At 44.6% G+C, this 16,877-nt stretch overlaps 1 protein-coding gene across 3 annotated transcripts in view; it reads left to right on the top strand.

Annotated features, from left to right (window-relative positions):
* The window catches only part of atg10 (ATG10 autophagy related 10 homolog (S. cerevisiae)), a 283,355-nt gene that overhangs the window by 240,140 nt on the left and 26,338 nt on the right, over nt 1-16,877 (top strand). For all 3 annotated transcript variants that reach the window (XM_078564572.1, XM_078564566.1, XM_078564578.1), the window contains one exon: nt 2,801-2,898. In XM_078564572.1, the coding sequence (XP_078420698.1) occupies nt 2,801-2,898 (98 nt within the window). The remainder of the gene's footprint in view (nt 1-2,800; nt 2,899-16,877) is intronic.

Below are 16,877 nucleotides of genomic sequence, written 5' to 3'. Positions count from 1 at the left end.
ATTTATTAATCCTGGCCTTGGGCTATTCCCTCAGTTATTTTTCTTCCATCATTTTCAGAAGTGTTGGACTTCTGCCAAGCTTTTGGGAACAGCGTTGCATCTGTGTTTTCTTTGTTTTATTGAAACTCCTTGGAAAAATTGCTGACCCTGTTTTACAGTGATTGAAGTTTTTTGGTCAAAACATCTCACCGGCCAAATTTTAAAGCCATTTAACTTAAGTCTCTGAGGAATTTTAAATTTTTGCTGGCCTTGTCAAAGTCTTCCTGGCCATAACCAGTGTTCCGTGTCTTCAATGTTTGCCAATGTACCACCATTTTAAAGACTACCTACTCTGGGGATGTTTGCTGATCAGGGCAAGGAAAGCAGTGAATGACTATATTGAAAGATAGATGGTTGAAGTAGAATCGGATTGTGCTAATACTTATTGAGAAGGAACCCAGGATGTCAACATATCACAAAGGAGAAGTTCAATTATTACTTTAGAAACCATATGGATGTAGGTTGGGTAAGAAGTTGACACTTCTAGAAAATAAACCATAGACCAAATGACTTAAACAACTTTCTGGGAATCCCTCCGGAATCTTTATTTAACCTCACTGCTAAAATACAAGATTCACAAACCTATGATTTTACAGCCTATCTGAAATTGTTGATGTTTTTGGCACAGACCCTTTGGTTGTAACTGCTGCTAACTTTAACAGTGCACCAGTCTTTCTGCCTTTACCAAAGGATGTGTTTCTATTTGATGAGGATGATCACAGTGGGGACTGGTAGCTAGATGTGCAGACTTGAAGAAAATTGCTGAACAAATATAAATAAAAACAAGAATATGTCCTTGTCAACACTTACCAAAAAAGCTTGCTTTTATGGGAATTTGCTGTGCTCAATTGGCTTCTCTGTTTACCTACAGAACAAGTAATTTCTGTACTTTATAAAGTAAATCTTTGGATTTTAAGCACTTTGAGATTTTTTGGAAGATGTGATGAGTTGATAAATGCAATTTATTTAATTTGTTTGACTTAAAAAATAGTAAATTTAGCTTAAAGCAGGTTGTTAAAGTGTCTAATCTGGGGATTTTTTTGAATATTCAGTTGCTAATATGTCACATCTGGTTTTGGTAGATTTTTGAAATAAATGGGTACCCATTTCTTATGTTCTTTTGATTAAAGTGTAGTTTATTACAATATTTTCAGAACTATTTTAAAATTCCCCTTTCATAATATAATTGTAAGCAGTAAGGTAAATTATTTTAAAGAGTCTGGAAATGTTATGTAGACCTTCTTTTCCCTGCAGCCTGTGGTCCAATTAGTCCCAGGTATTTTGTTTGGTGCATTATACTAAGGTTTGTAGACTTGCATGAAAGTTGTTGATGCTGTTGCCTTTTTTGCATATATCACCTTACATGATTGATAGTGTGGTGTAGGTTGTGAATTTGCAGTATGTATTTTAATGAAGAAATTGGAAGTATGGAAGTTTCATATAGTATAAAATATTGACTTAACGATTTAATATAAGCAATTGGCAATCTGGATTTTATTTTCAACTAACTGTGTCCAGTCAAAATGCGGTATCCACTTCCTGTAGTTGATAGGCTGTGTGATACAAATTGGTTGTGTCAGTGAACAAGTACTAAGTGTTAGGTTTTGCTAATTTTTGTTATCTTACTTCTAGGCTCCTACATAGGAACTGGAATAGGCCATTCTACCCCTCAAGCCTAATCTGTTATTCAGTGAGATCATGGCTAATTTGCGATCTAACTCCATATCCCCACCTTTGTCCCATATCCTTTAATACCTCTGGTTAATAAAAATCTATAATTCTCAGATTTAATTTACCTTTCCATTCTTCTAGTGATGCTGAGTTTGAGCCCATTGTTACCAATTCACCAGCCAGTAGAAACTATTTTTTGTTATTTACACTTTCAAACCTTTTAACATTTTGAAAATCTCTACTGGATTCCCCTGCTCCATACAACTTTCCCTGCTCCAATGAAAAAGCATAATTTTTCACACTTTTCTCCATTTTTCATTCTTGACATAATTCTAGTGAATGTTCACTCTGCTTTCCATGGTTTTAATATCTTTCCATAATGGAATGCCTAGAACTGCATACAGTGCTCTAATTATGACTAACTGCTGTAACTTCAGTGAAAGATCAGCATTTATATTTCTCTAGAGTTTCCGCTGATCTTCAACCTAAATTACAGCAATCAGGAGATCTGCACCTTCAAAATTCAATCTCCAAATTCCATGAAATCTGCAGAATCATGTTCCTCCATTGTAATTAGTATATGTCGTTTTTTTGAGTCCTTCTAATGCTTTGCAGATTTGTATAAAAATACTGAAACTCTCTGACCCTTTCATGCTCCTAAGTATGCTTTCCATTCTGTTTTTGTTGTTATTTCTTATTGTTTTGCTTTCTTAATCTCTCTTCTATTTGCCACAAGGTATGTCTTTATAACCTCCTTCAGTTTACTATTTTAAGACTGTTTTGACTCCTCATTTTATTTTTAATCTAGCCGCATACATTCTAATGCCTTTTTCCTTGCATTGCACATTTAAACTATTTTTGGTTCTAAAGCAGTTAACTAAATTGAAAATGTTCATTATACCTGCAATAACACAAAGAATACTTGAAAAGTTTGGGGATGTGCATAATGGATACAGGGAAACAGCAGAGATTCCAGCTCAAATATGGAGCTAGCGCAGATATCGTGTGTTGAACTGTGGTTTCCTGTGGTAAAACTGCTAGGAAACAATAATCTGGTTGTTAAGTATCCTTTTATTATTTATTTGTCTAGGAGCACCATTTACTTGGCCAACCATTTTTTGTTCTCCATCCTTGTCGAACATCTGAATTAATGACTCCAATAATGGATGGTGCCACACAGGAGCAGAGGTAAGGTGTTTTAACAGAGGGTCTGTTGAGCTGTACCAATTGAACACAGGTGAATTAAAATGCATTGAATTATTATGAGGACAATGGAAATGGATGTTAGCCTTTTTTAAGCAATTAGATCTACAGTTTAGATAAGAACAAATGGATTTCTCCAATTTGATAGACAAGAGTAAAGTGAGGAGAATAAAAGAGGGTAGTTAACCATTGAGTGAAAAATCTTCTGTCATTTTGTAAAAACCTGAGCCTGTTTTTCATTACATAGCATCCATAAATAGGGAATGGAAATTAAATGATTACTGTGTTCATTATAAATAACGAGACATAAATATATATCTTAAAGGGGAGAATTTGCCCCCCTGTTGGGGGGGGTTGTGTGGGGGTGGGTGTGGACCCAATTGGGTCCGCGCCGCCATTTTACGTGAGCGAGCCAATTAAGGCCCACCCAGCATGATGCGCATCTGGAAGCACTGTGCGCTCCCTGTGCAGGCAAGGGGCGGGTTCCGAGTTGGGAGTGCGCTCTTTCGCGCATGCGTGCGAAAGAGCGCAGAAATCTCCCTGAGGCACAGAGGTGCCTCAGGGAGATAAGTTCTATGTTTGAAAAATTTTTATAAAGAAAAAAAAACTTAAGATATGTCCCCTCATATGACAGTGTCACATGAGCTAGGACATGTCAATGAACTTTAATGAAAAACTTTATTTAATTTCTAAACCCTTCATGAAAGCTCATCCCGCCAACCTTAAGGCTGGATGGGCAGCTTTCTCGATAGATTTAATTAGTTAATTAATGGCCTTAACAGACCTTTGACAGTTTGGTGGGCGCGCCCGCCGAACTGAAAATGTAAATGATGCACGGTGACGTCGGGACGCACGCCCGACGTCACCCCGCGTCATTTTAAGCCTTGGCGAGCAGGCCTCACCCCCGCTCGCCAAGCCAAAAATTCTCTGCAAAATATATGTTTCAATGTAAGTTTTTTTAATGTTATTTCAAGAACATTTTACAAAAAAAGGGTTAAATAATTATTTATTAAAGATGATTGATCTCTCCATAGATCTTTCATAAGGTTTTACAGTTGGTCATGTCCTCTTTGAGTCTTAAAAATTTGTTGAACATTTGTAAAACTGTATTATGTTTTAAGTTTTCCTTGCTTTCTGTATTAAAGCATAATTCCTTCAGGACAACTATCTTTGACCTTCGTCAGTTTTAACAAAGCAGCAGGCTAAAACATCCTGAAGTAATTATGGTGCAGCAGCACAAGGCAAGAGAGACTTTGAACGCATGGCAAGTCTTTGGTGCATTAAAAAAAAAGGCATAGAACAACAGAAGGTGCACTAAAATTCCACTACTATTAGATGTGTTTACTCATGTCTGCAAAGTAAGTACATTTACTCGTTTGTTCTTAAAAGTTTTGATGCATCCATCATCCAATAGTAAAATCACAGGAATGATGGCCCTTTCAAGTTTTAATCTTCTGCAGTCTTGGAAGAGATGTACAATATTTCCTGTCTTATGCCGTATAATAGGGACAGCAGCAGACTGCAAAGAAAAGATGGGGATTCAGATTATTTACACTACCTTGTGCTTAGAATGGAATACTCTATTCTAATTTGGAGTTCCAGTGGCAGCCTTCACCTGAATTTGGCAACTTTTTTTTGCATTGTTATATGTTTCACCATAATTCTATTTTTTTTGTTCCTAAAGTAGTTCCACAGTTCACAATAGGTCTCCCAGAACATGCCTGCATAAGTTTTGCTAGTCCTGTTATGGGGTCATTCCAGAAGCTAAATATCCTCGTTATTATTTTCCATTGAAACACAATGTCAGAAAATGAAAAGCTCGCTGCTTTTTGTGAATGGTCTTATTCATTCTCACCTCCAGTGACAGAAATATGACTATTGGCCATGCACCTGCAGTCTAAAGCTAGAAAGGAGATGAAGCCTTTTATCTCAGATAAATATTTGTCTGACTTCTGAGAACAAAGTAGTAATTAGTAGGGAAAATTGGCTGATATAACAATAACTGTACTTCAGTAGTTACTCATTGGTTGTAAAGCACTTTGGTTTACTCAAAACATAAGAAGATGCTTACATAAGTGTAGCTTCTTTCTTTTTCTGTTATAAGACGACAAATGAGTTGAGATCTATTTTGTTTGGGTGTTGGGAGAAAACTGGACCAGAATTTGGTATTAATTCTCCAAGTTACACCCTAGGGCATTATTGTCACAGACTCCCTGATCTAGAACTTGTGAATTTGTGGACTAGCTCTTTTGGTTCCATGAGGTCCCTGGATTATTGGTCAGAAACCTCTGCATCTCTAGAGAATTTCTGGCTGAATGATCAATCTGCACCAAAGCTAGAATTAACTCTATGAAGTCCTCTATTAGGAAGCTTATCCCAACAACACGACCACCAACACTGGCAACAATTATGTTAATCATGGAAGAATTTCTTGATGGCAATCATTGTGGGTCTGGCATGGTTGGTTTGACCAAATTGACACAGATTTTGGCAAAAGAAAAATACTGCAGACTTTTCCCCCAGTTTAGGCTGAGGAAAAATTATAACTGCTATAGAATTTCAGCTCCGGTCTGTTTCACATACTTTCAAATTTCAGCTTTTCCTCTGGTTCCAGTAAACCTTTTGGGATTTCTTGAGTCAGTACTGCTGGTGCTCTGACCTCAAAATCTGAGGTACAACCTGAGTATCATCCATTTCGGGATATCTGCTATTTCTGAAGGATCAGGACAAAGTTACTTATATCCATGGCATTTCATCTACTTTTATGGGGTGCCAAAAATTCAACATGAAATGGTTTGTTTTAAATTCTCATAAGCTCAAGCTAAGGTAGACAAATGGTGATCCTGTAATAACTATTGAGGGAATCACTTCTCTTGTACAAGTGTAACTGTAACCTGAATGTACACCAAGTATATGTTCATTTTGAAGAATAAATCCTTTATCCACTGAAACACATCCAAGAAATTGGAAGCTTGGGGCCAGAAGGTGTTCTTGTAGGGCACATTACAAACAAGATTAACATATGGTAACATTTATCAGTCAGCAGTGGTTCAGAACTGACCTGCCGTTAGGCTGGCTCAAGCTTCTGTGATTGATAACACATTGAAGGGGCATAAGGCAGTTAATATGTAGACTGTAAAGTTGTTTCAATAGTGTGCTACTTTTGATGTAAGGACGCTTGATTGACTCCTTTAGTGCACGGGTGCCTGGTTACTGATCTTGGATCTTTTTCAGGATCTGCAGCCAAAAGGTGATTGAGGCTTCATTGAGCAAAGACTGATATGTTTAACAAGGTTCAATAATTACTGAGATGTTGTGAGAAACAGCAGAAAACCACTGCAGTAGTGATGACTACCAAGGAATAACAAGCTCCTTTTCATGATATGAAAAGCAGAACAGATATCATTTTGAGTTCAAGAAATACATTTTGAGCGACTCATTATTTGGAGAGTGATGTAACTCTGATGGCTCCAGTGCAGAACCTGGCTGGTGCAGGCAGGTGAAAGGGAACGGATGTGATCCCAGGAGAGGACAGTGACATTGGTTTTTAAGGGGCCTGGGAAAGCATTGTTGTATTAGTGTCATCCGTTGCTCGTCTAATAGCACTTTTGCTCCTGAGTCAGAAAGTTGTGGGGTCAAGTCCCACTACAGACACTTGAGCACAAAATCTAGGCTGACACTTCGCTGCAGTACTCAGGGAGTGCTACGCTGATGATGGTGTCATTTTTTTGATGAGGTGTTAAACCAAAGCCCCGCCTGCCCCCTCAGGTCAAAGATCCTATGGCACTATTTCAAAGAATTGCCCCAGTGTCCCGACTGATATTTATCTCAGTTAACAACACAAAAACAGATTATCTGGTTGTTATCACGTTGTTTTTGGGATCTTGCTGTGCACAAATTGGCTGCCGTATTTGTTACTTTACAACATGTTTACTCTTCAAAAGTATTAAAAGTGTTGGGACATCCTGTGGTCATGAAAGGCACTATATCAATGCAAGTCTTTCTTCTCCTGATCCCTCAAAAGTCATTTCTACACCTGAAGTTTACCTTTTTTTTAAGCAGTGCCTTTAAGGAACATTGGTTAGTCCACTCAATGCCTAGTACCACTTGGTGCAGTGTACTCGGCAAATGCTTCACCCTCCAATGTATCATATGTGTTAGAAATTAGAATATCTGTCCCACGGGTGTAAACTATTAAGTTTGACCTTTACTGACTGTCAACAAAACACAAAAGCTAAATTGAAAATCCAGACATTTTTTTTAAAGGTAGAGCGTTAGCATGAACAAACATTCTTTACTCCCTACCTCACCAACATGACCCCTAACCTCGCTCAACACAGCTTAAACTTCACCAAACACAAAAGAAATACTACAACTATTGTGTAGCTACCACAATCATTTTCTCTTATTCTCACACACTGGCAGAGTCCCTTTTTGAAAATTAAATATAATTTTACCTCAATTTAGCTTTTGAAACTTGCCATCTTGTTTTTCAAAATTAGAACAAAGAACAAAGAAAAGTACAGCACAGGAACAGGCCCTTCAGCCCTCCAAGCCTGCGCCGATCATATCGCCCGTCAACTAAAACATTTTGCACTTCCGGGGTCCGTATCCCTCTATTCCCATCCTATTCATGTATTTGTCAAGCTGCCTCTTAAACACCACATTACTTGAAGAAATGCTACTAGGCAGAGTTGAAGAAAACTATTGCATATCAGGGCAGCTAACCAGTGCTGGGAAAGGTGCAGTATATATGCTCAGACTATGCCATCTAAATTTAGTTCAGAGTCACAGCTCTGGACAAAAATATCAGATCCAAGCCCAGGCTTTTAGGAGAAGCTGAGGCCTTCAAGTAAAAATGATATAATGAAACCAACAAATAATTTGGTGGATAAGTCTAATCATATTATTGTGAAAATGTCACCTTTAAAAGGAAGTTTTTGGTTAAATTCTCTGTTGGACACCAGAAATTTCATTTGCTGAGGAAGTGGCTGATGGGGAGGCGGTGGTGTAGTGGTACCGGACAAGTAACCCAGAGGCCTAGGCTAATGCTCTGGGGACATGGGTTTGAATCCCTCCATGGCAGCTGGTGGAATTTAAATTCAGTTACTAAGTCTGGTATTAAAAAGCTAGTCTCGGTAATAGTGACCATGAAACCATTGTCGATTGCCCTTTAGGGAAGGGAATCTGCCATCCTTACCTGGTATGGCCTACATGTGACTTCAGACCCACAACAATGTGGTTGAATATTAGTTACTCTCTGAAATGGCCTAGCAAGCCACTCAGTTGTATCAAACTGCTACAAAATCCACAAAAAGGAATGAAACCAGATGAACCACTCAGCATTGAACTGGGCATTGCAAATGACAATGGCAAACTAAGCCATGTCGACCCTACAAAATCCTCCTTGCTAACGCCTGGGGGCTAGTGCCAAAATTGGGAGAGCTGTCTCACAGACCAGTCAAGCAACAGACAGACATAGTCATACTCACAGAATCATACCTTACAGATAATGTCCCAGACACCGCCATACCATCTCTGGGTATGTCCTGTCCCACCAACAGCACAGACCCACCAGAGGTGGTAGCACAGTTGTATACAGTTGGGAGGGGGTTGCCCTGGGAGCTCTCAACATTGACTCTGGACCCCATGAAGCCTCATGGTATCAAGTCAAAGATAGGCAAGGAAACCTCGTGCTGATTAACACCTACCCCCAAGCCCCACACCCCCTCAGCTGATGGATTAGTACTCCTCCATGTTGAATACCACTTGCAACCATCTTCAGCCGGAAGTGCTGAGTGGATGATCCATTGCTGTCTCCTCCTGAGGTTCCCAGCATCACAGATGCCAGTCTTCAGCCAATTCGCTTCACTCCACGTGATATCAAAAAATGGCTGAAGGCACTGGATACTAAGGCTATGGGCCCTGACAACATTCCAGCAATAGTACTGAAGACTTGTGCTCCAAAACTAGCTGCGTACCTAGCCAAGCTGTTCCAGCTACAACACAGGCACATACCTGGCAATGTGAAAATGTCCACAAAAAGCAGGACAAATCTCAACCCGGCCAATTACTGTCCCAGCAGTCTACTGCCAATCATCAGTAAAGTGATGTAAGGGGTCATCAAAAGTGCTATCATGTGTGTCATGAAATCTACTTATCTTTGTGTTCCTGGGTGCTAAATTAGCAGTCTGAAGAGATTGTAACGTATAAGGTACAAGATGCTCCAATGCTTGTTACATTGGTTCCTGCCTAGTAACAAGGGTAGGGACAGTCTTGGAGTGTTTTGATAGGTCAACAGATCAGTTCAAGGGTCAATGAACAGCTCTTCTTGAGGCAGTCAGTTTTGGGGAGTCTGCCTGCCAACAAGTGTCACAAAGACAAAAGGGACAAACAGGTCCCAGTTAAGTTAAAAGAAAGGAACAGAGAAACAGACTCCAACTTAAAGAAAGAGCTGTGGGGAGCAGACTTTAAGTAAGGAGGGCCACTGGGGCAAAGGGAACCCTTTGGAACAGTGGTGTGCTGCTGAGCTATAGATCTGAAAGCGTGCTTGTAAGCTAGTGTTTAGGTCTACTCAGGAATCCAGGGAAAAGGAATTTCGGAAGGCGAGATTGAAACCCTGTGAAGTGGGCCATTGTTAGACCTGTCTGAGTGGGAGTGACATTTGGAGAGAATTCCAAAGCAGGATCCTCAAATGTGGAAATTGGAAACCCTTGTGAGAAAGATGAAGTGAGATTGGTTGGCTCACAATGTGACAGGTGCCTGGGTGGGGTGGGGTGTTGAGAAATCCATGGAATTGGACTTCATACTTACCTTGAATGTTAGAGTATAAGACAGATTTGTAAATTGTTTTATCTTTCTGACCTTGTATAGTAAAGTTTACTTTTGTTTGTTCAAAACCCATGGGGCAGAATTTTGTGCTTGATGTGTGGAGGGGGCGGGCCCCACACTTCAGTACGTAAAATGATGCGCGGTGACATCAGGTGAGCATCCCATCGCGATATTTCGCTGCACAGGCGCGCGATGAAGTTCGACACGCGCCCACCATTAATTGACGGGCTAGTTAAGGCCCTTAAATCAGCAATTGACGCTGATTTTCAAGCGCCCGTGCGATCTTCAGATTGGCGCACGGGCGCAACGGGCAGGCAGGTAAGAGACTTTTTAATAAAACTTATCCACAGGCGGGATTAGAGGGCTCAGTGGGGTTGTCAATCTGGCATTTGAGTATTTATTGCAGAAAGTTTTTAAAACTTGCCTGTGTGATCTGTAGCAGGACAGAACGAATTCCAGCAGCTTTCTGTGCACTTTTAACCTTCAGGTCAGCACTCTGCAGTCAGGAATCTTTATCGGGCCTGCAGCTTTCCGGAGGCCTCCCTTTAGCCTGGGTATGGGTTCTGACATGTCCTCTGGAGGCAGCTCCTCTGAGGAGGAAGGGAGGGCTAGAATAAGGAGGAGCCAGGAGTGCAAAATCAGCCTCCACGGGTACCACCTTTGGGAGTACAGGCACAGGCACAAGGGTGCAGGGCCAAGAGGTAGTCCAGGGTGGAAGGGGCCACAGAAGAAGCCACTATCCTGTTGCCAGGGTATACAGGCAGCGAAGCAGCTACCTCAATAAGTCTGAGGTGCAGTGCCGAAGGAGGCTCCGACTGTCAAGGGAGACAGTCAACTATGTCTATCAGATGATCAGATGGCCCTGAGATCTCTCCTAACCGTGTGGGTGGACACCCCACGCCAGTGGTTCTGAAGGTCACAGCTGCCCTCAATTTCTATGCCTCTGGCTCCTTCCAGGGGTCGGTGGGTGATCTTTGTCAGCTGTGCATACTTGTGTCAAGCAGGTCACAGACGCTCTATTCAGGCCTGCATTGACCTTCATCCACTACCGTTGGGACCAGGCAAACCAGACACAGCGAGCCAGAGGCTTCGCGGCGATTGCTGGCTTCCCCCGCTCCAGGGTGCAATTGACTGCACACATGCGGCCATCAAGGCGCCAGTAGGTGAGCCCGGTGCCTTCATCAACAGGAAGGGCTTCCACTCTATGAACGTGCAGATAGTGTGTGATCACAGGATGCAGATTCTACAGGTCTGTGCAAGGTACCCAGGCAGCTCCCGTGACGCCTACATCCTCAGACACTCCCAGGTACCGGGGCTCTTCAGTGCTCCAGCCCGGCTGGATGGATGGCTGCTGGGTGACAAGGGCTATCCCCTCAGAAGCAGAAGGTGGCTCAAGATGCCTCTCTGCCATCCAAGAACAGAAGCTGAGCAGCGCTACAATAGGAGCAATGCCTCCACAAGAGCTGTGGTGGAGAGAGCCATCGGTCTTCTCAAGATGCACTTCCGATGCCTGGCCCACTCAGGGGGCGCACTCCAGTACCCCCCAGATCGCGTCTCTCTGATAATGGTTGCATGCTGCGCTCTCCACAATCTTGCACTGGAAATGGGGGACGCAGTGGACGATGAAGTCATTGACGCAGCGGATGTGGCTGCACACAGAGTCCAGCATTGATTCTGAGGATGAGGAGGCACAGGGGAACGATGAGGGGTTAAACGCTGACCCGGGACTACACCAAGGAGGCAGGGACACTTTAATGCAACGAACCTTCAGCTAGCTCCACACAAATGGATCAGGAGGACCAGCCTTGCCTGGCACTTCCATAGTCAGTACTTAAGTGCTACATCTGCCACTTCATCAGTTGCAACTAAGGGCTTTGGACATAAACCTCAATGTCCACTCAAACACTCATGACATGTATGTAAAACATACAAATGCAGAACAAAGGAGCCACCCTCAGCCATGGTAACACATCTGGTTTTAATTTTCTCCATCATAAGGTCACACAAAATGAAAGCAAAATGTTTTTCAACCATAAACAAATAATAATTCCCTAATCTAGGGCCAACACAAGAACAGCAGTGAGAAACCTGTGGTGTGCCAAAGGTGCTTTATGCTTACGTTTATGGGTGCTACGTCTTGGTGCCGCCCCATCGCTCAGAGTGGCTTGTGAGACAGCCTGCTCACTCTGCTGTCCTGTTGGCCTTGATGACCTTAGCGGCCGTCGTCTGGCCCGTGGAGCCTGTGCTGGCCCCGCCTGGGAGGGATCTGCCAGTTCCACAGCTGGCATTTCCCCAGCCGTTGCAGCCTCACCCGATGAAGCAGTCACTGGGAGAGGGATGGAGCAGCTGGTGCCCTCATCCAGAGCGCCGTGAGAGGAGCCCGCAAATATGATAGGCAGCTGCTCCGCCGACGTGAGGTCATCCTGGACGTCCCTGCTCACCATCGATGGATGGGCAACGAGCTGGGAAGCTTGAAACCAACACCATCTCCCACATTGGCAATGACCAGCTGTGGCCACTGGCGCCGTGAGGGTTTGCAGGTCCAAGCGTAACCTCAGGAGAGCTGCTTGTTCTCCTGGAAGCCTCTCTCCACGAGAGTCGCCACTCTCTCCATGGAGAAAGCATGACGCTCTACCATGAGGCTCATTGCATCACTGATGTTCCGCATGGACTCCTCCACCACAGACACCAAGCTCATAGTCTCGTGCAACACTCCAGATGCTCCCGCACACCCGGCCGCATTTCCTGCAGCTGCTACGTCATGAACAACTCCAGAGGCACATCATCACGCCCCGACTCAGTATGTGCCTGGTCCCCTGCAGTCCTCTGACTGCTGGCGCCATCGGCACTCTGTCTCTGCCAGCTCCTCCACTGTACCCTGGGACACTAGCCGATGTTCCAATGCCCACTGATGTGCTAGTATCTGCGCTGTTGCCTGCCTCGCAGAAATGGTGTGACGCAGGTGACAGCTGAGGGCCTTCAGGTTTGAGAGGGGGCATCTGTAATTGCTCCTGGTGTACAGGCTCTGATGATGCTGAAAATAACAACAAGGACAGTGGATCAGTTAGCGTGCACACAGTGACACACTTCATCCCTTTCCCCCTGGCTCATTATGCGCTCAACCTTCCAGAACCTATGGAGATGAATTTTGGTGGGGTGGCAAATAGTCAGGAGGAGACCCAAACATTATAGGCAGATACAGATGGGTTGGTCAGATAGCCTAAGGAATGCCAAATGGAATGTTACGTGGATAAGTGTGAGGTGATGCACTTGGGCAGGAGAAACAAGGTACTTGAATACACGAGGAATAGTAGGACAGTGGAAAGTAAAGAGGATCAGCGTGACCTTGCTGGGCATGTTGACAGGGGTTAAGCTAGTGGGGCAGGTACATAAGGCGTTGAAGAAGGTAAATGCCATACTTGCCTATATTAGTTGAGGAATAGAATATAGGAACAGGGAGGTCATATTGCAAGTGCAGAAAACGCTGCCTAGGCCACAGCTATAGTTCTGCGTGCAGTTGTGATATGCGCTTCATGGGAAGGATGTGATTGGAATGGAGAGACTGCAGAGGTTGCTGACCAGGATGCTGGCTGGGCTGGAGAGTTTGACTTATGAGGAGACATAGCATAGACTGGGGTTATTTCCACTGGAGCAGAGGAGATTGAGGGGTGACATTATTGAACTTTATAACATTTTGAGGGGCATAGATAGGGTCGACAGAAAGGAACTTTTCCCCTTGGCGGAGGGATGAGTAACCTGGTGGCATTGATTTAAGGTAAGGGGCATGAGGTTGACAGGTGGGGTGATGAGGAACTTTTGCACACACTATTGTGGGACGCACTGACTGAAAGGGTGGTGGACGCAGAAACCCTCCTAACATGTAATAAGTATTTGGATGTGCAGTTGTGATGCCATGGCATACAAGGCCATAGGGATAGTGGTCGGAAATGGGATAAGGCGACTTTGGAAGGTGGTTGACGCGCGCATCTTCAAAGGGCTGAGGGACCTTTGTCTATGACCCACACGTCTGACTCTATCAGTCTGTGAATGAGCAAAGTTGCAACAATAACGATTTAAACAATCATCAGTGCTATGGATGGTGGGAAGACAGAGCGGATGTCACTGTTGACCTCAAATACCTGGCCATTCCAGCCTCACCGACATCTGTGGACCTGGGCGCATGGCACCTCTTGAGCTCCAGGGCCTCCTGCTCAAATTGGCTCAAAATCATCAGCTGGGCCTGGCTGCCTCCAGGCCGTGAACACTCACAGACATTGTGAGCATTTTTCTTCTGAAAAACAGAGAAGACCATTCATTGCGGCTAATCGCACATGGACTCTGCACGCGCACACCGCACCCCAACCACAGTGGCCCATATCAGGCCTCCAATACCTCCTCTCCCCACTACTGCTGATCAGTCACACAAAGATAGTACTCCTGCTCCCAACCCCCCACCAACAGCCACCTTGGACACATTCTGCGTCCATCACTTTTGGAAAAACACGGTCTTAGCTCCCATAGCAAGGAGGCACAACTACGTGCAGCTGCAGTTGAGGACAGCAGATAGCTCTTTGCCATGAGACCTTGAGGCTCCCCTTCCACAATCTCATCACCGTGAATAGGACATGTGTTGGAGTTCTGAGTATGCGCCTAGCTGCATCTCCTGCAGGTTGCCCCCAGACAAGTCATGTGCTACTAAGAGCAGCACATGGTGCGAGGGAGAACCCATCTCCTCATGAACCATTCAGGCTGATGTAAGCATGGGCACTATCTGCTTGCCCACCCAGCGTACAAGAAATTCAATGCAGTCACGACAGTAAGACTTGGGTGGGTGGGGGTGGCGGGGGTGCCTCAAAGGCTAAGGCTACCTGCTGGGTTAAATGCCCAATGCCAACATGGTACTCACCCTTCGTGAGCGCAACAAATCGTTGAAGCGCTTACGGCACTGGACCCAGGTGTGCCGCACCACGTCGCGGGAGCTCACCTCCTCCGTCATCTCCTCCCAGGCACGTTTGATCATGTGGGGGGGGGGTACTCCTCCTCCCATCCTGAGGGACCAACACCTCCCGTGGTGCTGCCACCTCCTCGAGGAGGGCAGCAAGGCAATTATCAGGAAAGTGGGGGGCACATTGGCCCCCCGCTGGCCAACCCTGCAGCCTGCCCTGCTCCTCTGCCCTTCCCTCCAGCGTACCCTGCTCAGCAGACCCCCTGTGTTTGGATCTCCAGGTGGCCATTGCGAGCAAACTACAGGCGACTGCCAGGTCGCCATTGGACCTGGCGGTCTGTGCACGCCTGCCGCAGCCCGCACACTCCTGCTATCCATAAGACCATAAGACATAGGAGCAGAAATTAGGCCATTCGGCCCATCGAGTCTGCTCCGCCATTCAGTCATGGCTGATAAGTTTCTCAACCCCATTCTCCCGCCTTCTCCCCGTAACCTTTGATCCCCTTACCAAGAACCTATCTATCTCGGTCTTAAATACACTCAATGACCTGGCCTCCATAGCCTTCTGTGGCAATGAATTCCATAGATTCACCACTCTCTGGCTAAAGAAGTTTCTCCTCATCTCTGTTCTAAAAGGTCTTCCCTTTACTCTGAGGCTGTGCCCTCGGGTCCTAGTCTCTCCTACTAATGGAAACATCTTCTCCACGTCCACTCTATCCAGCCATTTCAGTATTCTGTAAGTTTCAATCAGATCCCCCCTCATCCTTCTAAACTCCATCGAGTATAGACCCAGAGTCCTCAAACGTTCCTCATATGTTAAGCCTTTCATTCCTGGGATCATTCTCGTGAACCTCCTCTGGACCATCTCCAGGGCCAGCACATCCTTCCTGAGATACAGGGCCCAAAATTGCTCACAATATTCTAAATGTGGTCTGACCAGAGTCTTATAAAGCCTCAGCAGCACATCCCTGCTTTTATATTCTAGTCCTCTCGAAATAAATGCCAACATTGCATTTGCCTTCCTAACTACCGACTCAACCTGCAAGTTAACCTTAAGAGAATCCTGGACTAGGACTCCCAAGTCCCTTTGCACTCCAGATTTCTGAATTTTCGCCCCATTTAGAAAATAGCCTATGCCTCTATTCTCCCTACCAAAGTGCATGACCTCACACTTCCCCACGTTGTATTCCATCTGCCACTTCTTTGCCCATTCTCCTAACCTGTCCAAATCCTTCTGCAGCCTCCCCGCCTCCTCAATACTACCTGTCCCTCCACCTATCTTTGTATCATCTGCAAACTTAGCCAGGATGCCCTCAGTTCCTTCATCTAGATCATTAATGTTTAAAGTGAAAAGTTGTGGTCCCAACACTGACCCCTGCGGAACTCCACTAGTCACCGGCCGCCATCCTGAGAAGGACCCCCTTATCCCCACTCTCTGCCTTCTGCCAGACAGCCAGTCTTTTATCCATGCTAGTACCTTGCCTCTAACACCATGGGTTCTTATCTTACTGAGCAGCCTCCTGTGCGGCACCTTGTCAAAGGCCTTCTGGAAGTCCAAGTAGATAACATCCATTGGCTCTCCTTTGTCTAACCTACTCGTTACCTCCTCAAAGAATTCTAACAGATTTGTCAGGCATGACCTCTCCTTGATGAAACCATGCTGACTTTGCCTGATTTTACCATGCACTTCCAAGTATTCTGAAATCTCATCCTTAATAATGGACTCTAAAATCTTACCAACGACCGAGGTCAGGCTAATCGGCCTGTAATTTCTCGTCTTTTGCCTCATTCCCTTCTTAAACAGGGGGGTTACATTAGCGATTTTCCAGTCTTCTGGGACCCTCCCCGACTCCAGTGATTCCTGAAAGATCACCACTAACGCCCCCACTATCTCTTCAGCTATCTCCTTCAGAACTCTGGGGTGTAATCCATCTGGTCCAGGTGATTTATCCACCTTCAGACCTTTCAGTTTTCCTAGCACCTTCTCCTTGGTAATGGCCACCATACTCACCTCTGCCTCCCCGACTCTCTTGAACTTTGGGGATGTCACTGTGTCTTCCACTGTTCTCCAGCGTTATTTTCCAGTGGCCAAATGTCCACTTTTGCCTCTCTCTTACCCTTTATATATCTAAAAAACTCTTGCAATCTTCTTTTATATTACTGGCTAGTTTACCCTCATATTTAATCT

This window comes from Cetorhinus maximus, chromosome 2 (assembly GCF_964194155.1).
Source record: "Cetorhinus maximus chromosome 2, sCetMax3.hap1.1, whole genome shotgun sequence".
In the NCBI taxonomy this organism is placed as follows: domain Eukaryota; kingdom Metazoa; phylum Chordata; class Chondrichthyes; order Lamniformes; family Cetorhinidae; genus Cetorhinus; species Cetorhinus maximus.
The sequence above is the reverse complement of the archived record's forward strand: the minus strand, read 5'-3'. Positions and strand labels throughout refer to the sequence as shown.